Genomic DNA, 21504 nt, shown 5'->3' with positions numbered 1-21504 from the left:
AGATCAGTTAGTTAATGAAACAGACTAGAGACCCTAGATACATTGTGTATCTAGAAAACCATTTTCAGTAATGGTATTTTAATGTAGAGAGGCTAAAATTAGATCAGTTATAAATTACATTTAAAATTTGACTAATTTAGATTAAGAATTTATATACCTAAAAAACTCCCAAGACTCTACTACAAAACATAAGTGGATAGATTTAATATTTTAATTGGAAAAGATTTCTTGTACATGACACAAAGGAGAAAATACTGACAAACCAAATACTGGTGATTAACATCTGTAATCATAGCTACTTTAAAGTCTGAGAATAGGAAGATATTGGTTTAAGGCCAGTGAGGGCAGAGAAGTCTGTGAGATCCCTTCACAACATATAACTGAATGAATGGTACACAGTTACCATTCCACGCTGTGTGGGAAGCTTACAATCACATTGCCAGGCCAGACTAGGCAAGAAAGTCTTAACATACTTTCTGCAATGGTAGCATGGGTCTAAAGGTAGATCACTCTAATAACAGTAGGAAAAGAGACCCTATCCTAACAGTAGCCAGTGAAAAACAGAGCTGGAGGCATGGCAGTATCTTACAGTATAGCAAGCCCTGAGTTCAGACACTAGTATTACCACCAGAAGGAGATGGAGAGGGGGTGGGGGGAACAATTTGTATTTTTACTAAAATAAAAAGCCCCCCAAAACAACAACGAATAATTAATACCTTGGAAAAGCCATTTGCAGTCTATACAAATGAGAAAGAATATAAAAATTCTTTTACATATCAAAAAGAACATAAAGAGCTTAATAGAAAAATGGTCAAAGATGACAGCAGGCATATGTTAATTGTTTGAAGGTCTGCCCATGTTTACTGTTAAAGATACGAATCCATGTGTTGCCCACCTATAGGGTGGTTCTTTTGATCCACCAAAACAAAAATTGTAGGTAGGTAAAGCGTTATTCTAGACCCCTTTGATGTTGCAGCACCAGTGGTTAACAGTGGCAGTAACAGCCAGCCCTGAGCCTTTGACTGCTCAGATGGCAGCACAGGAGTCAGGTATGAGACTCCTGACAATTAAGGTATTGGTACTGGGTACCAATACCTGAGTTTGCAAAGCTTCTATAGCTCCTGCCCCAAGAAGGATCTCTGTTTGCAAAATGTTACCTATCCTGTGGTGGGAGGAGTATTTCTACTGTTGGGGACTCTTAGTATTACAGCTCCTTGTACCAAGGCCTTAAGTATTACAGTTCTCTGCTGCCCAGCTATTCTCTTTGCCAGCTATTGCTTGCCTCCACGCTTTTGGCAGTTTTTCTGTGTCTTTCAATTTGCTAGTCTTACTGCTGCCCTTTTATCAGAGAAGCTTCCTTTCTACACTGTTGACTAATAGGTATTTATATCTCAAGTGATACTTTCTAATAATTTTTTCAGTATTCATCTTCTCATCATTAGTCTGTTAATAGTTATTTCTTAGAAACAAAAAGTGTGCTATTTGATGACATACAGGAAATATTTTTGAGTGTATGAACCTTATTGTTCTTTGACTGTTTTATAATGCCTATATTTACTGATACTAAGGCTATAAGTATAGTATAAAATTGTTACAACTATCAACACTTCCATAATGCAGGCTTGTTGTGACATCTAAATGGTTTATACTAGATTTGTTTTCTTCTTACTGTGAGAGATTTTATGAATATCTGCAATTGAAAATTACCTTGAATTACTCCAGCAGTCCCTACAGAGGTTGACAGCTACCACAGCCTATTCCCTCTAGAACCACTGCCACCCCCAAACCGGATACAAAAATCAAGTAATTTTGGATATATTACATCTTGCTACAAAGCTGTAAATAGCAAAGATGATCTGCCATATTGCCTTCGGAGGATACATGGTAAGGAAGATAAATTTTCCTTTTTATAATCTTCCTGTTCAGGCTAAGATTATTCCAACCTTCTTGAATATACTGATTTATTTAGTATGTAAATTTAAAGGATAATAAATGTGTTTATTATCTTATCAATGGATAACATACAATTTACATTTCTGGTAGAAATACCAGAGTGGTGCCATTTACACTTTATTATAGTAGAAAATTTTCTTTTGTAGGTTTTCGTCTTGTTAACACAAAGTGTATGGTATTGGTTGATATGTGGAAAAAAATCCAACACTCAAATATTGTAACCCTTCGTGAAGTATTTACCACTAAAGCATTTTCCGAGCCTTGTGAGTAACTTGTACTGAAATTTTCCTGCTGGTAAGCTTCATTATTTGAAGCCATATTTCAGTAACAAGAGTTTGTGTTTTATTTTAAGCTCTTGTGTTTGCCTATGATTTCCATGCTGGAGGAGAAACTATGATGAGCAGACACTTTAATGACCCTAATGCTGATGCCTATTTCACAAAGAGAAAGTGGGGTAAGAAAAAGATGCAAGCAACTATATGTTGACAAATGCTTTTGCTCTGTGGAAAAGTAATACACATCTATCCATGTAAGCATTCAGTTTAAGATCCTTCTTTTAAAAAAAGAAACATCTCAAAGATATGATCTGTGACAAGTTAGAAAATATTGTGTTGTATATATTCTGAGCTATCAATGTGTTGGAAAAGTCATAGATATCTGATGTTTGAAATAACTAGGAATACGTTAACAAAAAGTTTTGCTAATCCAAAAGTCAAGTGTAGTAGTTCACACCTGTAATCTTAGTTCCTTGACAGGTAGAGATCAGGAGAACTATGGTGTTTTTTGTTTTTTTTTTTTTTTTTTGGTCCGGTCATGGGGCCTGAACTCTGGGCCTGGGCACTGTCCCTCAGCTCTTCAGCTCAAGGCTAGCACTCTACCACTTGAGCCACAGCACCACTTCCGGCTTTTGTTCTTAATGTGGTGCTGAGGAATCGAACCCAGGGCCTCATGCATGCAAGGCAAGCACTCTACCACTGAGCCACCTTCCCAGCCCAGAACTATGTTTTTTTTAAGTCTGGCCTTGACAAAAAGCTAGCAAGCCCCTAACTCAACCAGTAAGAAAGGGGAGCAGCATGGTGGTACATGTCTGTCATCTCAGCATAAATAGTAAGCATAAATAGGATGATTACATTCCAGAATAGCCAAGACATAAATTTGATATCCTATGTGTGGGATGGGGAGGATAAAGCAAAAAAGGGTTGTAGGTGTGACACAGGTGGTATTATATACCAGCCTAACCTTTACTAGGCCCTAATGTCTCCCCCTACCCCTCGGCGTGCCCCCCCCCAAAGTTTTCTTTTAAATTATAATACTTTTTGAATAAAGTTGACTTGAAAAGACAAAGTATTTATGGCTTCACAACCAGAATAAACATGACAAATCTATGGTATATTCCTTTGTGTTCTTGGTTTATTTTTTTCTCCTTTAGCATTGTTTGGCTCTTATTATTTTGTTACATAGTATCTTTGATTTATTTTAAATACTCATGTTTTTATATTTGATCAATATAATTAGATTCCCTTAGAGTCTAGTGTGACAAGAGGATATTTGTATGATTACTTTCTTAAACATAAGCTTTTGTTTAAAAGTATCCATGTCAAAATAGAAGAAGACGGACAATTCAGGTTTTATCTTATCCTTGTTAGGCTACTGACTTAAAGAGAATTTTTTAAAGCTAACTCTATAGATACTTTTAGAGTTTAGTTCTGTAATAAAACTGAACAATTAGACATTTACATTCCTGAAGAAAAATAAACATGTAATCTTTTTTGTTGGGATAAAAATAGTAAAAAACAAAAACAGGTAATTTTAACATTTTATTACAGATGTTGTTCACTGTTTTACTTAACATTTCAGGAAATGACTGCTTCATCAAGTCAAGAAAAACATTTTTTTTTATTAATATAATCAGTTTTTAAAGTGGCTGCCAATAAATAAAGGGATACTTATTACTCAGAAAATTATTTTCGGGGCTGGGAAGGTGGCTCAGTGGTAGAGTGCTTGCCTGGCATGCACCATATTAACAGAAAAGGCCATAAGTGGCACTGTGGCTCAAGTGGTAGAGTGCTATCCTTGAGCTGAAGAGCTGAGGAATAGCGCCCAGGCCTACAGTTTAAGCCCCACAACCGACAAAAAAAACAAGAAAGGAAGGAAGGAAGGAAGGAAAGGAAGGGAGGGAAGGAAAGAAAAAAATGGTTTTCAAGAACTTTACCTAACAATGGAGTGGATTTTTTTTTAACCTCAATATTTACTTTACATTTTATAATCAAAACTTTGTAAAGAACCAAAATACTTTAATTATATTTGTTTATTTAAAAGGTAAACAGTTTTGGAGAAAGTACATTATTTTCTGGTTTTTAATCTTTTAAAGATTGTCTTAAAAACATAGATTACAGAAATTAAAAAGAGGAGGCAAATTTTTGAGTTCACATTATAGTATCTTTCAGATTGTGACTCCTTTAAATACTATTTGTTTAAAAGTTTCTGCTTGCTTATGACCTTGCTTTTTGCCTACTGACAGTTGAAAAAGTAAGTTGTGGTTATATGGCTGTTTCACATTAAAATCTGGTCTGGTTGTGTGGTCAGCTTTTTCCTTTTGCCATATCATTTGCAGACACATGCATAATTTTGTTGAAGGGGATGTGGTATAACTTTTCCTATAGACAAATATGGTTGTTCAAATTTATTTTAGTAATAACACCTGTGAAGTGACTGTTGGCTTTAATTTATAGCTGGTTTTAACCCTCAGCACTGTTGACATTTGGAGTACATAATGGGTTTAGTGGAAGCTCTCCTACACATTGTAGAATGTCTGGGCAGTGACCCGATACCAGTAGCTTCTATCTACTCTGAGTTTACTCCAGATACTGACAGATAAACCATTCCTTCCTTCATAGCATTTTTTTCCAGCTTAAAATAAAAACTTATTCCATTATTTTGTGTCCAGCAATTGATGTACGAATGATGATATTTTCATCAGTTCTTTCTCCAGTATTTTATAAAGTATCTTCGAATTTCCCCCCTTCTTTTGCTAGCACTAGGCTTGCCTGCTAAGCTGGTACTCTTCAAACCATTCCTTCATCCCTCAATTTTTATAACACCTAAGCACCTACTGTTTCTTAATATTACTTAATTCTTTTTACATTCACATTATTATGAATAAACTAATTTATGTATTATGCATTAATTTAAATATACTAATGTAAAGTCACATTATTAGAAATAAAACTAATTTTTAAAATGCAGGTAGTCATGTCAGAGTTGCTAAGAGTTCTTAAGAGTACAAATTATTAATTTTCAGAGTAGGTCAGATTTTATATACACACACACACACCATTTTTTTTTTTTTTTTTGGTGGGGCATGAACTCTGGGCCTGGGCATTGTTCCTCAGCTCTTCAGCTCAGGCTCTACCACTTGAGCCACAGTCCCGCTTCTGATTTTCTGAGTGGTTTATTGGAGAACAGACTTTCCTGCTCAGGCTGATAACGCCTATCAGCCTCCTGAGTGTAGCTAGGATTACAGGTGTGAGCCACCTGTGCCCGGCTTTATGTTTTATTTTTCTACACCAATGACATATTTACATTTGTGTGAAGTTGAAAAGAGAACAGATAAACATTTAGATATAAGTGATAGGAGAGACTTCTGTTTCCATCCAGCCCCACATGAACAATTTGCACAAGTCTGAATGGTAATATAGGCCAGAATTGTGCACATTCTAAGTACTCACCTCTGCACCTCTTTTTAATCATAATTGGTTAATTTTCATGGTATTGTGATTTGAACTCAGGAACTTGCACTTGCTAGGCAGGTGCTCTATAACCTTAACCACATTCTCCAATCTCATATTAATATTTATTGATTGATTGATTAATTGATTGGCTGTTCCTGACTCTGAGCCTGGATGCTCAAGGCTTAGCACTCTACCACTTGAGCCACAGCTCCACTTTTGTCTTTTTTTTTTCTTTTCTTTTTTCTTTTTTGGTTGGTCATGGGGCTTGAACTCTGGACCTGGGCACGGTCTCTCAGCTCTTCAACTCTAGGCAAGCACTCTACCACTTGAGCCACTTTCAGTTTTCTCGTGGTTTATTGGAGATAAGAGTCTCATGGACTTTTCCTGCCTACGCTGGCTTTGAACCACGATCCTCAGATCTCAGCCTCCTGAGTAGCTAGGATTATGGGCGTGAGCCACGGTACCAAGCCACTTTTGCCTTTCTTAAAGAGTCTCATGAACTTTTCTACCCAGGCTTTTCAAACCATAATCCTCAGATCTCAGCCTCCTGAGTAGTGGATTGTACCCAGCAGTAGTAATTATTTAAATACTTCTTGTTTATTGTTGAATCATTTTGATCCCAGGAATAACATTTCACTTAAAGCTCTGCTCTATGTCAATCATAGGAACCTTTTTGTTTGTTTGATAAATTCCTACTAATACACTGAAATTGCAAATACATACCATGAACATAATTAAATTTTCTTTGTTAATTGGTTAGCTATTTCCTATTTAGTTGATTACCTATGGTAAGATGTCATTCTTTATTTGCTTTGTAGGTCAACATGACGGACCATTGCCCAGACAGCATGCTGGATTATTGCCAGAATCTCTCATTTGGGCATATATTGTCCAATTGAGTTCTGCTTTGCGTACCATTCACACAGCAGGCCTAGCATGTCGAGTAATGGACCCAACAAAAATTCTGATTACTGGCAAAACAAGGTACTCACATTTTGTGTTTAGATTTTTTAAAAATTAACTATCTAACTTAAACTTATGACAATGAATAAAGAATGATTTTGGGGGGGGGGGCGGTTCCTGGGGCTTGACCTGAGGGTCTGGGTGCTATTGTGAGCTCTTTTGCTCAAGGCAATGCTCTACCACTTTGAGCAACAGCGCCACTTCTAGTATTCTGGTGGTTAATTGGAGATAATGGGACTTTTCCTACCTGGGCTGGCTTTGAATCACAATCCTCAGATCTCTGCCTCCTGAGTAGCTAAAATTACAGGTGTGAGCCACCAGCACTTGGCGATGATTTGTTTTAATTCTACCTTTTTATATTTCAACCAAAAGAACTGCTGTGACCGTTAAGTACATTTGTAAGTTTCTTAAAAAGATCACAGTCTTAACAAAATGTCTTAACAAAATTATCCAGGAATCTTGGCAAGGGTCAGTAAGATTTTTGGGGTTTCAATGTTAGAAGAGTAGAGAAGTAATGTCAGTACAACTTTCTCATGTAGTATTATGGCTTTCAAATTATTATAGCATGAGTCAGAGTCTACTGGAGGGCTTAGCTACAGATTGTTGGGCTCTACCTTCAGAGCTGGTAAGTCTGCAGTAGGGCCTGAGAATTTGCTTTTTTGTGTTTGTTTGTTTGTTTGCTAGTACCAGGGTTTGAACTCAAGGCATTGCTCTTGCTTGGCTTGCTTGCTCTCACCTGGCACTCTGATATTGAGTCATACCTCCAGAACAAGTTTTGTTGATTATTTTGGAGATGGAGTCTCACATACTATTTTCTGCAATCTTCCAACTCCTCCAAATCTCAGCCTCCTGAGCAGCCAGGATTACAGGTCTGAGCCCACTAGTCGTGACCAGCCAAGAATTTGTACTTTTAAGAAATGCAACAGTGCTTGATAAGAAATTCACTCATTATCCTGCCCATGTAACTGTAACCCCTCTGTATGGTATTTTCACCAAAATAAAAATAAAAAAGATTATGCAAATGATAATAATCAAAGCAAAAAAAAACACAAAAAACAAAAGCGTTAGAGAGTGACCACACAACTCAGTTATCAACCTCCCCCAATAAAATAAAATGAAAGCATGTTTTCACCCACACACCCACCCCCCCCCCACACACACAAAATGCCTTTGATGCTGTTGCTGCCACTTGAGTCCCATGCTTTGAGAATGATATAATTAAATAACATAGATCATGCCTTCTCCAGAGTTTTGAGATGCTATAATTCTGAGGATTGGCTTGAATTGCATAGCAGGTTCCCAGGGTCTTTATCCTGGCTTTGTTAATTACTATTTACATATCAGATTAATCAACTTCTCTGTGCCTCCACAAGTTCATTAGACAGATACTATTATTTACTACATTTTTGTTATTTTTCAGATGCTTGTTTCATGAATTCTTAAGAAATGAACGAATATGTGAAAAAATGCTTAGAGTAATGTCTGGTACATTTTTAGCAAGTGTTAGCAAGCTAACTGGTTACTTTTCATGTATAACAAATAAAGATCTGGGGGTGGTAAAAAGAAATCTAAATTGTTAATTTAAAAATATATATTTTAGTTTCCATCCTGGCTTTATCCGTTTCTTTATATTTGGAGGAACATCACCTGATACTGTTGAGCCTTAATTTCCTTACCTCTAAAATGGTTGGTGGAAATTATGTGGGAGTGAGGTGGGGATAGAGGTTAGAATAAATAGTATTTTGAACTCTTTTCTAATGTTAGCATATAGTAAGAAACACATCATAATTATTTCAATTGTCTGGTCCTTAAAGGTTGCGAGTAAATTGTGTTGGAGTTTTTGATGTTTTAACCTTTGATAACAGTCAAAACAATAATCCATTGGCATTAATGGCTCAGTACCAGGTGAGTAAGAATTAACATGGATACTTTCTTAAAGCTTTTTAAAATACTAAATTTTTATTTTAAATTATTTCTAGTTTTAAAACTAGACTTTATTTTGAGTAGGAACAGTGATGTACTTAGTGTAAAGAATAGCTTATAGATAAGTTAAAGTATACAGAATTAAAGACAATTCAGATTCATGGTATTTATGTAATTCATGTATATATTTAAAATATATACAATTAGAAAATCTTCTAAGGTTGCACACTGTAAAACAATTACAATAATGAATTAATGGATTAACAATAGTTTAAATGACTAATCTTTCACTTTAATTAGAACTATTATTTTTAATTTTGCATCACTTGTCCTACTACCAATTAATAAGTTTAGAACTACTTTCTAAATAAATTGCTGTTTTTTTCTAAGTTTTTGTTTAATAAAGAACTGTCACTCCCCTTTTGTATTTTGTCCTCTAACCTCATTGTAATATTGTTTAACTTAGACAGCACACATTTTTGCAGTTTTCCTATTTATTATTACTATGGTTAAATTATTGGGAAATAACCTGTCCCTGATATAGCTTAGTGGTAAGATTCTTGTCTACCAAACCTAGCCTGGGTTAGATCCCTAGTACTGCAAAAGTAAAGGGGGAAAAAAATCTGCTGTAATGAGGAATAAAAATAGTTGCTTTCATCTTGATTACTCTGTATAAGAAATGCAAATATTTCATCTCATGCACTTTGCAGTGTAGTGTTTCACATTAGGATATACAGCTGTCAGTATAAGAAAATTTTAATGTTTTGTGTGTAAGAAGTTCTGGATTTGAAGCATTTGTTTTTTGTTTGTTTGTTTGTTTGTTTTTTGAGGGGATGGGAGGGAGCTCAATTGTGGGGTTTGAACTCTGGGCCTGGGTGCTGTCCCTGAGCTCTTCAGCTTAAAGCGAGCCCTCTACCACTTGAGCCACAGCGCTGCTTCCAATTTTCTGGTGGTTAATTGGAGATAAGAGTCTTTGAATCACCATCCTCAGATCTCAGCCCCCTGAGTAGCTAGGATAATGGGTGAGCCACCAGCACTGGGCTGAAGCATTTGTTTTTTACCTTTCTTTCTTTCTTTCTTTCTTTTTTTCCTTTCTTTCTTTCTTTTTTTTTCCGGTCAGTCATGGGGCCTGAACTCTGGGCCTGGTCACTGTCCCTCAGATCTTCAGCTCAAGGCTAGCACTCTACCACTTGAGCCACGGGACTACTTCTGGCCTTTTCTGCTTATGTGGTGCTGAGAAATCAAACCCAGGGCTTCATGCATGCAAGGCAAGCACTCTACCACTGAGCCACCTTCCCAGCCCTGTTTTTGATATTTTTTAACAGGTTTGCTGCAAGGCAAAAATCACACTTTTCCATTGTTTTTCTCTTTTCAACTTTCACTTACTATTTTGAAAGATTGACCTTAGTACAAGACAAAATTTTAGAATATAAAGGAAGTGAAGAGAAATAGTCCAAGGTAACATAGTGTTCCTTATTCTGATACATGGACACAGGCCATGCAGTTCAGAGACTTACAGGTATTCATTGCGTCAATTATGAGAAGAATTTTTACATCATCTTTCCCTCCACTGTGCCCACACTAATCCCTAAGCAGCTAGACTATCCTGGTTGATAGCAGCATCTAGTGGCCTGTTCAGGGAAGAAATAAACTGATAAATTTTCCCCAGATGCAGCAATCTTCTGCCTTAGCAAATTTGTTCCTTTTTATATAGGGTCTTATTTCCCTCCCTCCCTGCCTTGTGTGTATGTGTGTAGATTTTTTTTGGGGGGGCGGTCCGGTTGTAGGACCTGAACTCTGAGCCTGAGTGCTGTCCCTCAGCTCTTCAGCTCAAGGCTAGTGCTCTACCACTTGAGCCACAGTGTCACTTCCGGCTTTTTTCTTTTTGCTTATGTGGTGCTGAATAATCGAACCCAGGGCCTCAGGCATGCAAGGCAAGCGCTCTACCACTGAGCCACCTTCCCAGCCCTGTAGATTTTTTTTATATGGATTGGTAGAAACATATAGGATAGAATTAAAGATTGTCTCAAAAAGGGAAAGTGTGATTGTATGGTTTTTATAGAGAAGAAGATACATGAGAAAGGAGTTTCTTGTGTTATTTTTCAGTCTTATTTCAAACATGTGAATAGAGACTTCCAGTAAAATGGACGTAAGTCCAGCTATAGATAAAATCAGAGAAAGAAATCAAGAATTAGGAAGAATTTGAAAATGAGTTGGGGGGGGAGAGGGAGGAGCTTTCTGAATTCACAAATGAGGGGAAAGCCAGATGAATGTAAGAAGCAAAATAAAAAATTGAAAATACTTAGTTGGGAATATGAAAAGAAGAGTAGTATAATCTTTCTAATTAAGGAAAAGTTTGTTAACTTCTTTTATTACACAGATCAATTCTAATCTTAAAAGGATTATGTCATTATATTTCTAAAAGCAAATACTTGCATCTTAAGCCAGTTTTAGAGAGATGATAAGATGTACTCAAAGTAGATGTTTCTATTTTTTTTAAACTCACCTCATTCTTTGGCACTTTTAGATGGACCTTTATTTTCTTGCTTTGTAATAATGAAAAATGAAATGTTCTAGTAGGGAGGCTTAGTAGAACATTAATTCCAGGTAAATCCAAACTGGAAATTTCTATTGCTTCAAGAGTTAGGAGGTTGCATTTTTTATTATTATTAAGTTTTTTTATTGTGAAAATACTGTAGAGAGGGGTTACAATTACATGAGCAAGGTAATGAGTACATTTCTTATCAAGCATTGTTGCCTCCTCCTTTGTTTTTCCCTTACCACCTCTGCCCTCCCATCTCCATGACTACACTCACTCCCTTCCCCCTGCCAAAATTGTAAAGTTCATTTTTCGACATAGCATCTTGTACATTTCATTGTTGCAATGGGTCCATCTGTATCCCTATTTTAACAATTTGTTTTCTTCCCCTCCCCAAACTATACCAACATCAAATACAGTGAAAACAGGGGTTATACCGTGGGGGAGGGACATACAAAGCAACAACAACAACAAAAGAATCACTTTATAAATATGTTAGAAACAATAGCAAGAAAGAAAACCACCTGAGTCCTTATCTTGGGGTTCTAGTTCGCCTAACATCAACTTATCTGACCTTTTCTGCTTGTCTCAGACATATAGTTATTGCAGATAAGGGAAACCATGGGACCTATGTTTCTTTGGGCCTGGCTTACTTCACTTAATATAATTTTAAGTTTTTCATTTCCTAACACATGGGGCAATGTCATTCTTTCTGATGGAGGCATAGAATTCCATTGTGTATATATACCACATTTTCTTGATCCATACATCTACTGAGGGGCATCTGAGTTGGTTCCATATCTTAGCTATGGTAAATAATACTGTAATAAACACAGTTGTGCTGGTAGCTTTAGTGTGGTCATGTTTGTGATCATTTGGGTAAATGCCCAAAAGTGGGATTGCTGGGTCATAGGGGAGCTCTATGTGGAGTCTTTTGAGGAACCTCCATACTGCTTTCCAAAGTGGTTGAACAAGTTTACACTCCCACCAACAATGCAGTAGGGTTCCCTTCTGTCCACATCCCCTCCAGCATCTGTTGTTATTAGAGTTGTTGATTACAGCCATTCTAACTGGGGTGAGGTGGAATCGCAATGTTGTTTTGATTAGCATTTCTTTTATGGCTAGGGAGGTTGAGCATTTCTTCATTTGTCTGTTGGCCATCCCTCTTTCCTCTTCAGAGAAGTTTCTCTTTAAGTCTTTAGCCCACTTACTTATTGAACAGTTGTTTCTTTGAGAATTTGTTGTTGGGGGACTTAATTTTATAGTTACAGGTATATTTTTAGATATGAGACCCTTGTCTGTTGTATGGCTAGTGAAGATCTTCTCCCAATCTGTGAGTTTTCTATTGATCTTGCTAGCTATGTTCTTTGACATGCAGAAGCTCTGCAACTTCATGCAATCCCATTTGTCCAATCTTTCTTTGATTATTTGTGTATCTGGTTGTCTCTATTAAGAAAATTTCAGCCTGTGCCAAGGAGACCTAGAGCTTCTCCTAATCCGTCCTGCAATGTTTTTAGGGTGTCTGCTTTGATTCCAACGTCCATTTGGAGTTGATTCTGGTGCAGGGTGATATTTAAGGATCTAGCTTTAGTTTTCTACAAGTGATTAACCAATTTTGCCAGCATCATTTACTGAAGAGGCTGTCTTTCTTCCATTCTATTTATCGAAAAGTAGGTGGCTATAGGTCTGTGGGTTCCTTTCTGGGTTTTCAATGCTATTCCATTGGTCCTGAGGTTTGTTTTTGTGCCAGTACCAAGCTGTTTTGATTACTATGGCTTTGTAGTAGAGTTTAAAATTTGGTATTGATATTCCTCCAATACTGTTCTTTCTGTTAAGGATCATTTTTGCTATTCGGGGTCTTTTATTGTTCCATATAAATTTTTGGATTGTCTCTTCTGTTTCCTGAAGAATGAGGTTGGAATATTGATAGATAGCGCATTGAGTTTGTAGATAGCCTTGGGACGTATTGCCATTTTCACGACGTTGATCCTTCCAATCCAGGAGCATGGGAGGTTTTTCCACTTTCCAAGTTCTCTTTTGATTTCCTTTTTCAAGTTTTTAAAGTTTCATCATAGAGGTCCTTCACTTCTTTGGTTAAGTTAATTCCTAGGTATTTTATATTTTGTGGGGCTATTATGAATGGAGTTGCTTTTCCTGATTTCAGCTGCGCTCTTTTCATTGTTGGCATACAGGAAAGTCATTACTTTTTTTTTGGGGGGGGGGGTCCAGTCATGGGGCCTGAACTCTGGGCCTGGTCTGTCCCTCAGCTCTTCAGCTCAAAGCTAGCGCTCTACCACTTGAGCCACAGCGCCACTTATGGTTTTTTTTTTTTCTTTTTGCTTATGTGGTGCTGAGGAAGCGAACCCAGGGCCTCATGCATGCAAGGCAAGCGCTCTACCACTGGGCCACCTTCCCAGCCCAAGCCATTACTTTTTGAGGATTAATTTTATACCCTGCTACTTTGTCAAAGTTTTGAATCAACTTGAGTAATTTGGGAGTGGAGTCATGGGATTTTTTAAAAAAATACAAGATCATGTCATCTGCAAAGAGGGAGAGTAATTTTACTTCATCTTTCCCTATTCAGATCCCTTTTATGTTTGTATCTTTTTTTAAAATTTAATTTCATTTTATTTGTGAACATACTGTACAGAGGAGTTACAATTACATGGGAAGGATAATGCGTACATTTCTTACCAAGCATTGTAGCCTCCTCCTTTGTTTACCCTTCACATCCCTTCCCAGCCTCCCCCCAATCCCAATCCTTCTCCTTCCCCCCCTTCCTCCCCTCCCCCCCCCCCCCCCCCCGCACCGACATTGTAAAGCTCGTTTTGGACATGACAACTTGTACTTCTCATTGTTGCAACAGGTCCACCTGTATCCTTAAACAACTGGTTTTTCCCCATCTCCTCCACAAGTTATACTGACATCAAATATAGTGAAAGCAGGGGTTATACTGTGGGGGAGGGACATACAAAGCAACAAAGAGATAATCTTATAAATGCGTTAGAAACACATGCATGAAAGAAAAAAACATTAAAATACATATCTAAGGGTTCATTTTCCTGACCTCAAATTATCTGACCTTTTCCGCTTGACTCATACATATACTAGATATTGCAAATAAGGGAAAGCATGGGACCTGTGTTTCTTTGGGCCTGGCTTACTTCACTTAATATAATTTTTTCCAAGTCTTTCCATTTCCTAACAAATGGGGCAATGTCATTCTTTCTGATGGAGGCATAGAATTCCATTGTGTATATATACCACATTTTCTTGATCCATTCATCTACTGAGGGGCATCTGGGTTGGTTCCATATCTTAGCTATGGTAAATAATGCTGCAATAAACATAGTTGTGCTGGTAGCTTTAGTGTGGTCTTGTTTGTAAACATTTGGGTAAATGCCCAAAAGTGGGATCGCTGGGTCATAGGGGAGTTCTATATGAAGTCTTTTGAGGAACCTCCGTACTGCTTTCCAAAGTGGTTGAACAAGTTTACATTCCCACCAACAATGAAGTAAGGTTCCTTTCTGTCCACATCCCCTCCAGCATCTGTTGTTGTTAGAGTTCTTGATTTTTGCCGTTCTAACTGGAGTGAGGTGATATCTCAATGTTGTTTTGATTTGCATTTCTTTTATGGCTAGGGATGTTGAACATTTCTTCATGTGTCTATTGGCCATCCTTCTTTCTTCTTCAGAGAAGTTTCTCTTTAAGTCTTTCTCCCACTTATTTATTGGGCAGTTGTTTCTTTGAGGATTTGTTGTTGGGGGGTTTAATTTTTTGAGTTCCTTATGTTTGTATCTTGTCTTATTGCTGCAGTTAGGCATTCTAATACTAAAATGAAGTGGAGAGAGTGAAAATCCTTGTCTCGTTCCTGAGTTAAGAGGAAATGGCTTTCGTTTTTCACCATTAAGTATAATGCTGGCTATAAGTTTGTCATATACAGCCTTTATTGTATTGAGGAATGTTCCCTGGATTCCTAATTTATCCAAAGCCTTCATCATAAAGAGGTGTTGGATCTTGTCAAATGCTTTTTCTGCATCTATTGAGATAACCATGTGGTTCTTATCCTTGTTCTTGTTGATGTGATGAATTATATTAATTGATTTGCGTATATTGAACCAGCTTTGCATCCCTGAAATGAATCCTGTTTGATCATGGTGTATGATTTTTTGGATGAATTGTTGAAGTAGATTGGCCAAGATTTTGTTGAGAAGTTTTACATCGATGTTCATCAAAGAAATGGGTCTATAGTTCTCTTTCTTTGATGAGTCCCTGTCTGGTTTTGGGATGAGGTTTATGATGGCTTCATAGAATGAGTTTGGTAGTGAACTTTTTCAATTTCATTGAAGAGTTGGAGTATTGGTGTGAGCTCTGCTTTGAAGGCCTTGTAGAATTCTGGTGTAAATCTATCCAGGAGGTTGCATGTTGTTCCAATGCTTGGTAACCACCTTCAGTTTTCTTTCTGAATACATTGGATTGAAACACCTACAGAACTGTACAGTACAGCATTGATGCACACGAACTCTTAATTTTTTTTTTTTTTTTGTTGGTCGTGGGGCTTGAACTGGGGGTCTGCCCCCGCGCTCTTCAGCTCAACGCAAGTGAGTCACAGCACCACTTCTGGTTTTCTGGTGGTTAACTGGAGATAAGAGTATCATGGACTTTCTGGGCTAGCTTCGTACCGCAATCCTCAGCTCTCAGCCTTCTGAGTAGCTAGGATTCCAAGCATGAGCCACTGTCGCCCGGCCATGAGCTCTTATTTCTCTAGGCCAAGATTTCTGTAATTAATAATGAGAAAGTTGTACTTGATCTTAGTATGATTGAAGGGGGAGTCCTTCTGGGAGATGATTTCAGTGACAGTGCCCCTTCCCATTCTGCCTTTCCTTCTGCCACCTGGGCTCCAAACCCTCAGTTAAATCTTTGACATCTTTTTGATAGATTAAAAGTATTTTATTTTATCAGGTTTTTAAAAAGTGATTATAGCATCTTATTTGCTAAATATCAGATTGACAAATACTAGTTTCAGATGAACTGTTTAAAAATGTTATTTTAGTAAAGATAGGGCTTATTTCTTATTCAGGTAGAATGTTGTTATGGATAGTCATGTGGTGCCAGCATTTCATTAGCATTTTCTTAAAAACATGGTTTTCTAAATAGGGTAGTCGTATACAGCTAGGTTTAAAAAAATCCTTATTATAAACCAATACTTGGTTGATGAGCATGTCTTCAACAGTTCAGACAAGATCTCAGATTTTCAAAGATTTATAGAAAGATTTGGTAGAAATCACTTCAGATTATTTAATGCTTAGAGCACCTGCATTCTGCTAGGCATGTGACAGGTTATCTAATAATAGAATTATTTGGTGTAGTTATTGTGTTTTCTAGTGTTAGAATAGGTGGTAGAAAGCTTATCTCAATTAGTGATCTTTTGAAAATCTTTTTAGAGGAAAGCCTCCCAGTAATTAAAAAAAAAATGTTTTTAAGTATGAAGAAGGTAGTTTGAGTGCTCAAGTAAAAATAGTCTTATTTGGGAACAGGTAAGATGTCATTGAAATGTGTATCCATTTTGATGTTCCAAAGAGTAAATCAGATAAACGCTTGTGTTTGCAGGGAGATAACTTTTCTTCCAAGTAATTCTTTACTTTTATACCATATCAGGTGATTCATGGAAAGTAAAAATGTGAATTTGTTAAATTGCAGTGATCATAGTAAAACAAGTGTAGAGTAACCATAAATTTGTTTTAATAGAGAAGACTATTGGTTCTACTTATGTAAAAAACAATTTTTTTGAAAACTGTAAGTAGCTATTAAGTAATTGACATATGAATGCATAATGTTTCCTAAAACATGACCCTAATACTACTTTCATTAGAACTACTTGAGTACTCTAAATAAAGGGATACCATTGATGCATAGCACTCAGCAAACTGACATGTTGAAACTTCTTCGAATAACTGCTTAAGGAAAGGATAATAAATTTTAAAGTCAGCCTGAGACTCTGGAGAAGAGATGCAAAAGTCCTTTTTAGTAAGACTGGGTAATTCTGATGAGTGATAGCATTTAAGGACCCCTATATCCTGCACTTTATTTACAATAGTGTTTGTCTACATAGTATTAAATATATAAAATATGTGCCTGTGGGGGAAAAGTTACAAGTTATATTTATTCTTTCATGTCAGCAAGCTGATCTGATATCATTAGGAAAAGTTGTGTTGGCTTTGGCTTGCAACTCTTTGGCAGGAATTCAGCGAGAGAATTTACAGAAGGCCATGGAATTGGTGACAATCAACTACTCTTCTGACCTGAAGAATCTGATCTTGTAAGTTAAACATAAGAAAACATATCTAATGATTATGTAACATTGAGAGCTTATTTTTTTCATATTTTTTATTGTGAAAATACTGTACAGAGGGGTTCCAATTATATGAGCAAGGTAATGAGTACATTTCTTATCAAGCATTGTTGCCTCCGCTTTTGTTTTTCCCCTAGAGAGCTTATTTTTTATAAGGTACCTATCAACAGTGATTTTGTTCAAGCAAAAGACAACTGGTAATTTATTTTATTGCAAAGTATATATTTCTTGGAGTAAATTAATAAACGGATATGTTTAAGAGCACTTTGTAGAGCTGTGCTAATGCTTGGTAGCCACATGTGCCCCTTTAAAGTTAACATTTTAAATTAAAGCTCCAGGGTTTTTTGTTTTGTTTTGTTTTGTTTTTGGTGCCAGTCCTGAGGTTGGAACTCAGGCCTTGAACTGGGTGCTGTCTCTGAGCTCTTTTGCTCAAGACTAATACTCTACCATTTTCAGCCATGCTGGCTTTTTTGGTAGTTAATTGGAGATAACAGTCTTGTGGGCTTTCCTGCTGGGGCTGGCTTCAAACCTCAGATATCAGCCTCCTGAGAAGTACAGGCATGAGCCACCAGTGCCTGGCTGAAGTGTTAGTTCTAGAGCTATCCTTGCCTCATTTCAAGATCTCAGTAGCCACATGTTTGTTCCTGGTTAATATACTAGACAGTACAGACCACATTTCCCTGTCATGGAAGCTGTCAAAATAAGCCTCTAGTATAATTTCATATTTATAGAGAACTTATGTACAGAGGGATATATGATTATGCTCCAATATAAGTTTGAAATGAATATGGCATAAGAGAAATTCACCATGGAGTACTATTACCACAGAATCACCAAGAAGGGTTTCTTCCCATCTCAGATACATGTTAAATTGGGAGATTCCAGAAGGTGGACAATCACAACTTTTATTATAATTGTAAATTATTCTAGGAAAGAGATGTTAGAAGTCTCTGAATTTTTTTTTTTATTATGTCCTGGAAGCAATTAGAACTTATTGATCCTAATCAACAGTCTCTTTTAGCTCCAGCTGTCCCTTCTGATCTTTCTGTGTAGCCCTGGATGATCCAGTTTCTTTTTGGACCAGCCCTGGGGTATGAAATTGGGGATGGTAGATGGGGCTGCACACTTATTCTTTGTTAACTGTCCTAAGTATCATGCTTGAGACAGCAATGGAAACTAGTGGCTGCCTGGATCCTATAAGTAATCAGATAAGATGATGATCTTTTCAAAAATATTTGTTTTATATGTAATCATGAAATAATTCCTAATTTTAGCTTGCAACACCTAGGATGCTACAAATAATTTTGGGCTATATTCTCTAGATTTTTTTCTTTCTTTCTTTCTTTTTTTAAGTGTGGGTAGAGGATATAGCTATTAGAACAAATTGGCTGTATGTTAATTGAAATTGGGTTATGATACATGGGACTTTGTGCTATTCTTTGTACTTTCTTTTGATACTTTGCTTAATAAACCTTACACTTCAATAATGACTATAATTTAAAATTTATGGAACAGTAAACCATGCATGTATAAGGTATTTTTGAACTGCTTATGAATTAGTTTAGTTTTCTTGGTAATTATAAACCAGATTCCATTTTTAGTCTCATTTTAGAAACAACACTGAGATGGAGAGAGAAAATAGCTTGTCAAAGTCACATGGTAGTAACTTTTAATTATTAGTCAAATATAGATATGTCAGTAGTCATAGAAGAAGAATAGCTAATTCAAATTGTTACTTTTAGATATAATTTATCCAGTGAAAGACTGCTAAATGTTTTGAATTAGGTGAAAATCTTTCATCTTCTGAGAGCTTATACTCTGATGGGGAGGTTACCAAATTATTAAACATTTAAGCAAGTTAAGGTTATATTCAGATATGAAGGTATTCAACTAGGATGGGGGCGTGTGTGTGTGTGTGTGTGTGTGTGTGTGTGTGTGTGTGTGTGTGTGTGTGTGTGTGTGTATCATGATACATATAAAATATGTATGATATGTAAGATAATTGGTGGAAGAATGAACGATTGAGATTCTGCTTTAATGAAGAACACAGTTTATCATTTACCTATAAAAGAAACAGTAGTGATTAAGAATCATTGTGTTCTAGCAGGTAGCTCTTGAAATGTGAGATACTTTTCACCTTACTTAGAATGATAGAAGTTGAACTGCTTTTTTCTGATGTATTAATACATAAAGACTTCACAGACAATAATGTGACAACTGGTAAGTAAAGTTGTAGAACGCAGTGAACTTCCCAAATAGTTGGAGCAAAATTGAAGTCCCAGTTTTAGTTTTAAAAATTGTGTTGGTTGGGTGTAATCATATGCACTTAAAGATCTGAAGGCAGGAAGATCTTAGCCTACAAGTTAGTTTGCAAGGCATTGATAAAAACCTTTAGAGACCAATAACAAAAGATCTCCATTCCTATAGCTACCCAGTATTTCATGAATCCTCTTTTAAAAAAAAGTCATATAGCATTGTTATAAAGGTTTTGAGAATGGAATTAAATGGTAAGTGTAAGTACGCCCTCCTCTCCCTTCTTTCTCACTCCCTAATAAGTGAAAATGAAGGTTAGAGACACATTTCTTCATTGATTCTTAAAATTCTTCAGAGAAAAGTAGTAATACTTAAGTCTCATAAATGAACTTGAATTATATGCTGGTAGTAGTAGCTATGAGTTTGTGGGTTGTCTTCTTTTGTTTTAATTGCAAGTTGGGCATTCAGTTGATTCCTCCTTATCCCATTTAGGTATTTGTTGACTGACCAAAATAGGATGAGAAGTGTAAATGATATCATGCCCATGATTGGTGCTCGATTTTATACTCAATTGGACGCTGCTCAAATGAGAAATGATGTCATTGAGGAAGATCTAGCAAAGGTAAAGAGTATAGTTGAGAATGTGGACATACTTAAACCTTGTTTTGTATTCTACTGAACATAGTGCCTAATTGGCTAAGATACAAATTGCATGTTTAATAATTTAATTTCCGATATCTGCTGGGCATTTTTTTTTTGGGGGGGGGGGGGTCCGGTCGTGGGGCCTGAACTCTGGGCCTGGGCGCTGTCCCCTCAGCTCTTCAGCTCAAGGCTAGCACTCTACCACTTGAGCCACAGTGCCATTTCCAGCTTTTTTCTTTTTGCTTATGTGGTGCTAAGGAATCTGGGCCTCATGCATGCAAGGCAAGCACTCTACCACTCTACCACTGAACCACCTTCCCGGCCCCCTGCTGGGCATTTTTTTAATTAATGATTTTACTAGTCACATGACAAATCTGGTAGTTTTTTTGTTTTGTGTGTATATGTATGCTGGCCCCTAGGGTTTGAACTCAAGACCTGGTTGCTGTAGCTGAGCCTTAAGCACTCTACCACTTGAGCCAAAGTTCTAGTTCTGGCTATTTTGAGTTGCTTAATCGGAGATAAAAGTCATGTGGACTTTCCTGCTTGGGCTGGCTTCTAACCTGAGTAGCTAGAGTTACAGGTATGAGCTACTGGTGCCCAGCTTGAGGTTTTTGTTTTGTGTTTTAAGGGGATTAGTTTAATCATGGTCAGCTGAATAATCTTGAGTATAATGTTGAATGTAGTGGACATACTGTATTTAAAAGCATAACCAAAAGGCGAGGATGCTAAAATTTACTCTTAGAGGTAATACTGGTATAGAATATCAGTTTTTGTAAATTTTGCTTTTTATATTCAGTTAGCTGGAACATTAACATTCTCTTTCTTTTTAAAATGTTTTGTAGGAGGTTCAGAATGGAAGACTGTTCAGGCTCCTGGCAAAATTGGGAACAATCAATGAGAGGCCGGAGTAAGAATTTACAGTAACTTTACAATGTATTTTCAATCAAGGGCACTTCATTGCATAAGGAGAATGAGAATACCTTATTCTTACTGGCTTTATTTGGGAGAAAAATTATCATGTGAAGTGACCTTAATACTGTGTTAGATTTTAAAGTGCTACTTTCTAATCACTTCTTAAGTGATTAGACACATAGAAAAAAAATACTGCGTTTGAGATTTGTACATTAGGAAGTGTTTTAAAATAATAG

General features: G+C 36.7%; 1 protein-coding gene across 3 annotated transcripts in view; it reads left to right on the top strand.

The window, feature by feature from the left end:
- Pan3 (poly(A) specific ribonuclease subunit PAN3) overlaps positions 1-21504 on the top strand; it is a 147008-nt gene that overhangs the window by 110794 nt on the left and 14710 nt on the right. For 2 of the 3 annotated variants that reach the window (XM_070003057.1, XM_070003056.1), the window contains 8 exons: positions 1723-1884; positions 2100-2216; positions 2306-2407; positions 6503-6668; positions 8462-8552; positions 17289-17428; positions 20207-20336; positions 21199-21263. In XM_070003057.1, the coding sequence (XP_069859158.1) occupies positions 1723-1884; positions 2100-2216; positions 2306-2407; positions 6503-6668; positions 8462-8552; positions 17289-17428; positions 20207-20336; positions 21199-21263 (973 nt within the window). The remainder of the gene's footprint in view (positions 1-1722; positions 1885-2099; positions 2217-2305; positions 2408-6502; positions 6669-8461; positions 8553-17288; positions 17429-20206; positions 20337-21198; positions 21264-21504) is intronic. The other variant, XM_070003058.1, reaches the window with a different exon arrangement.

This window comes from Dipodomys merriami, unplaced genomic scaffold (assembly GCF_024711535.1).
Source record: "Dipodomys merriami isolate MVZ:Mamm:240054 unplaced genomic scaffold, mDipMer1.0.p SCAF_6, whole genome shotgun sequence".
NCBI lineage: Eukaryota > Metazoa > Chordata > Mammalia > Rodentia > Heteromyidae > Dipodomys > Dipodomys merriami.
The sequence above is the reverse complement of the archived record's forward strand: the minus strand, read 5'-3'. Positions and strand labels throughout refer to the sequence as shown.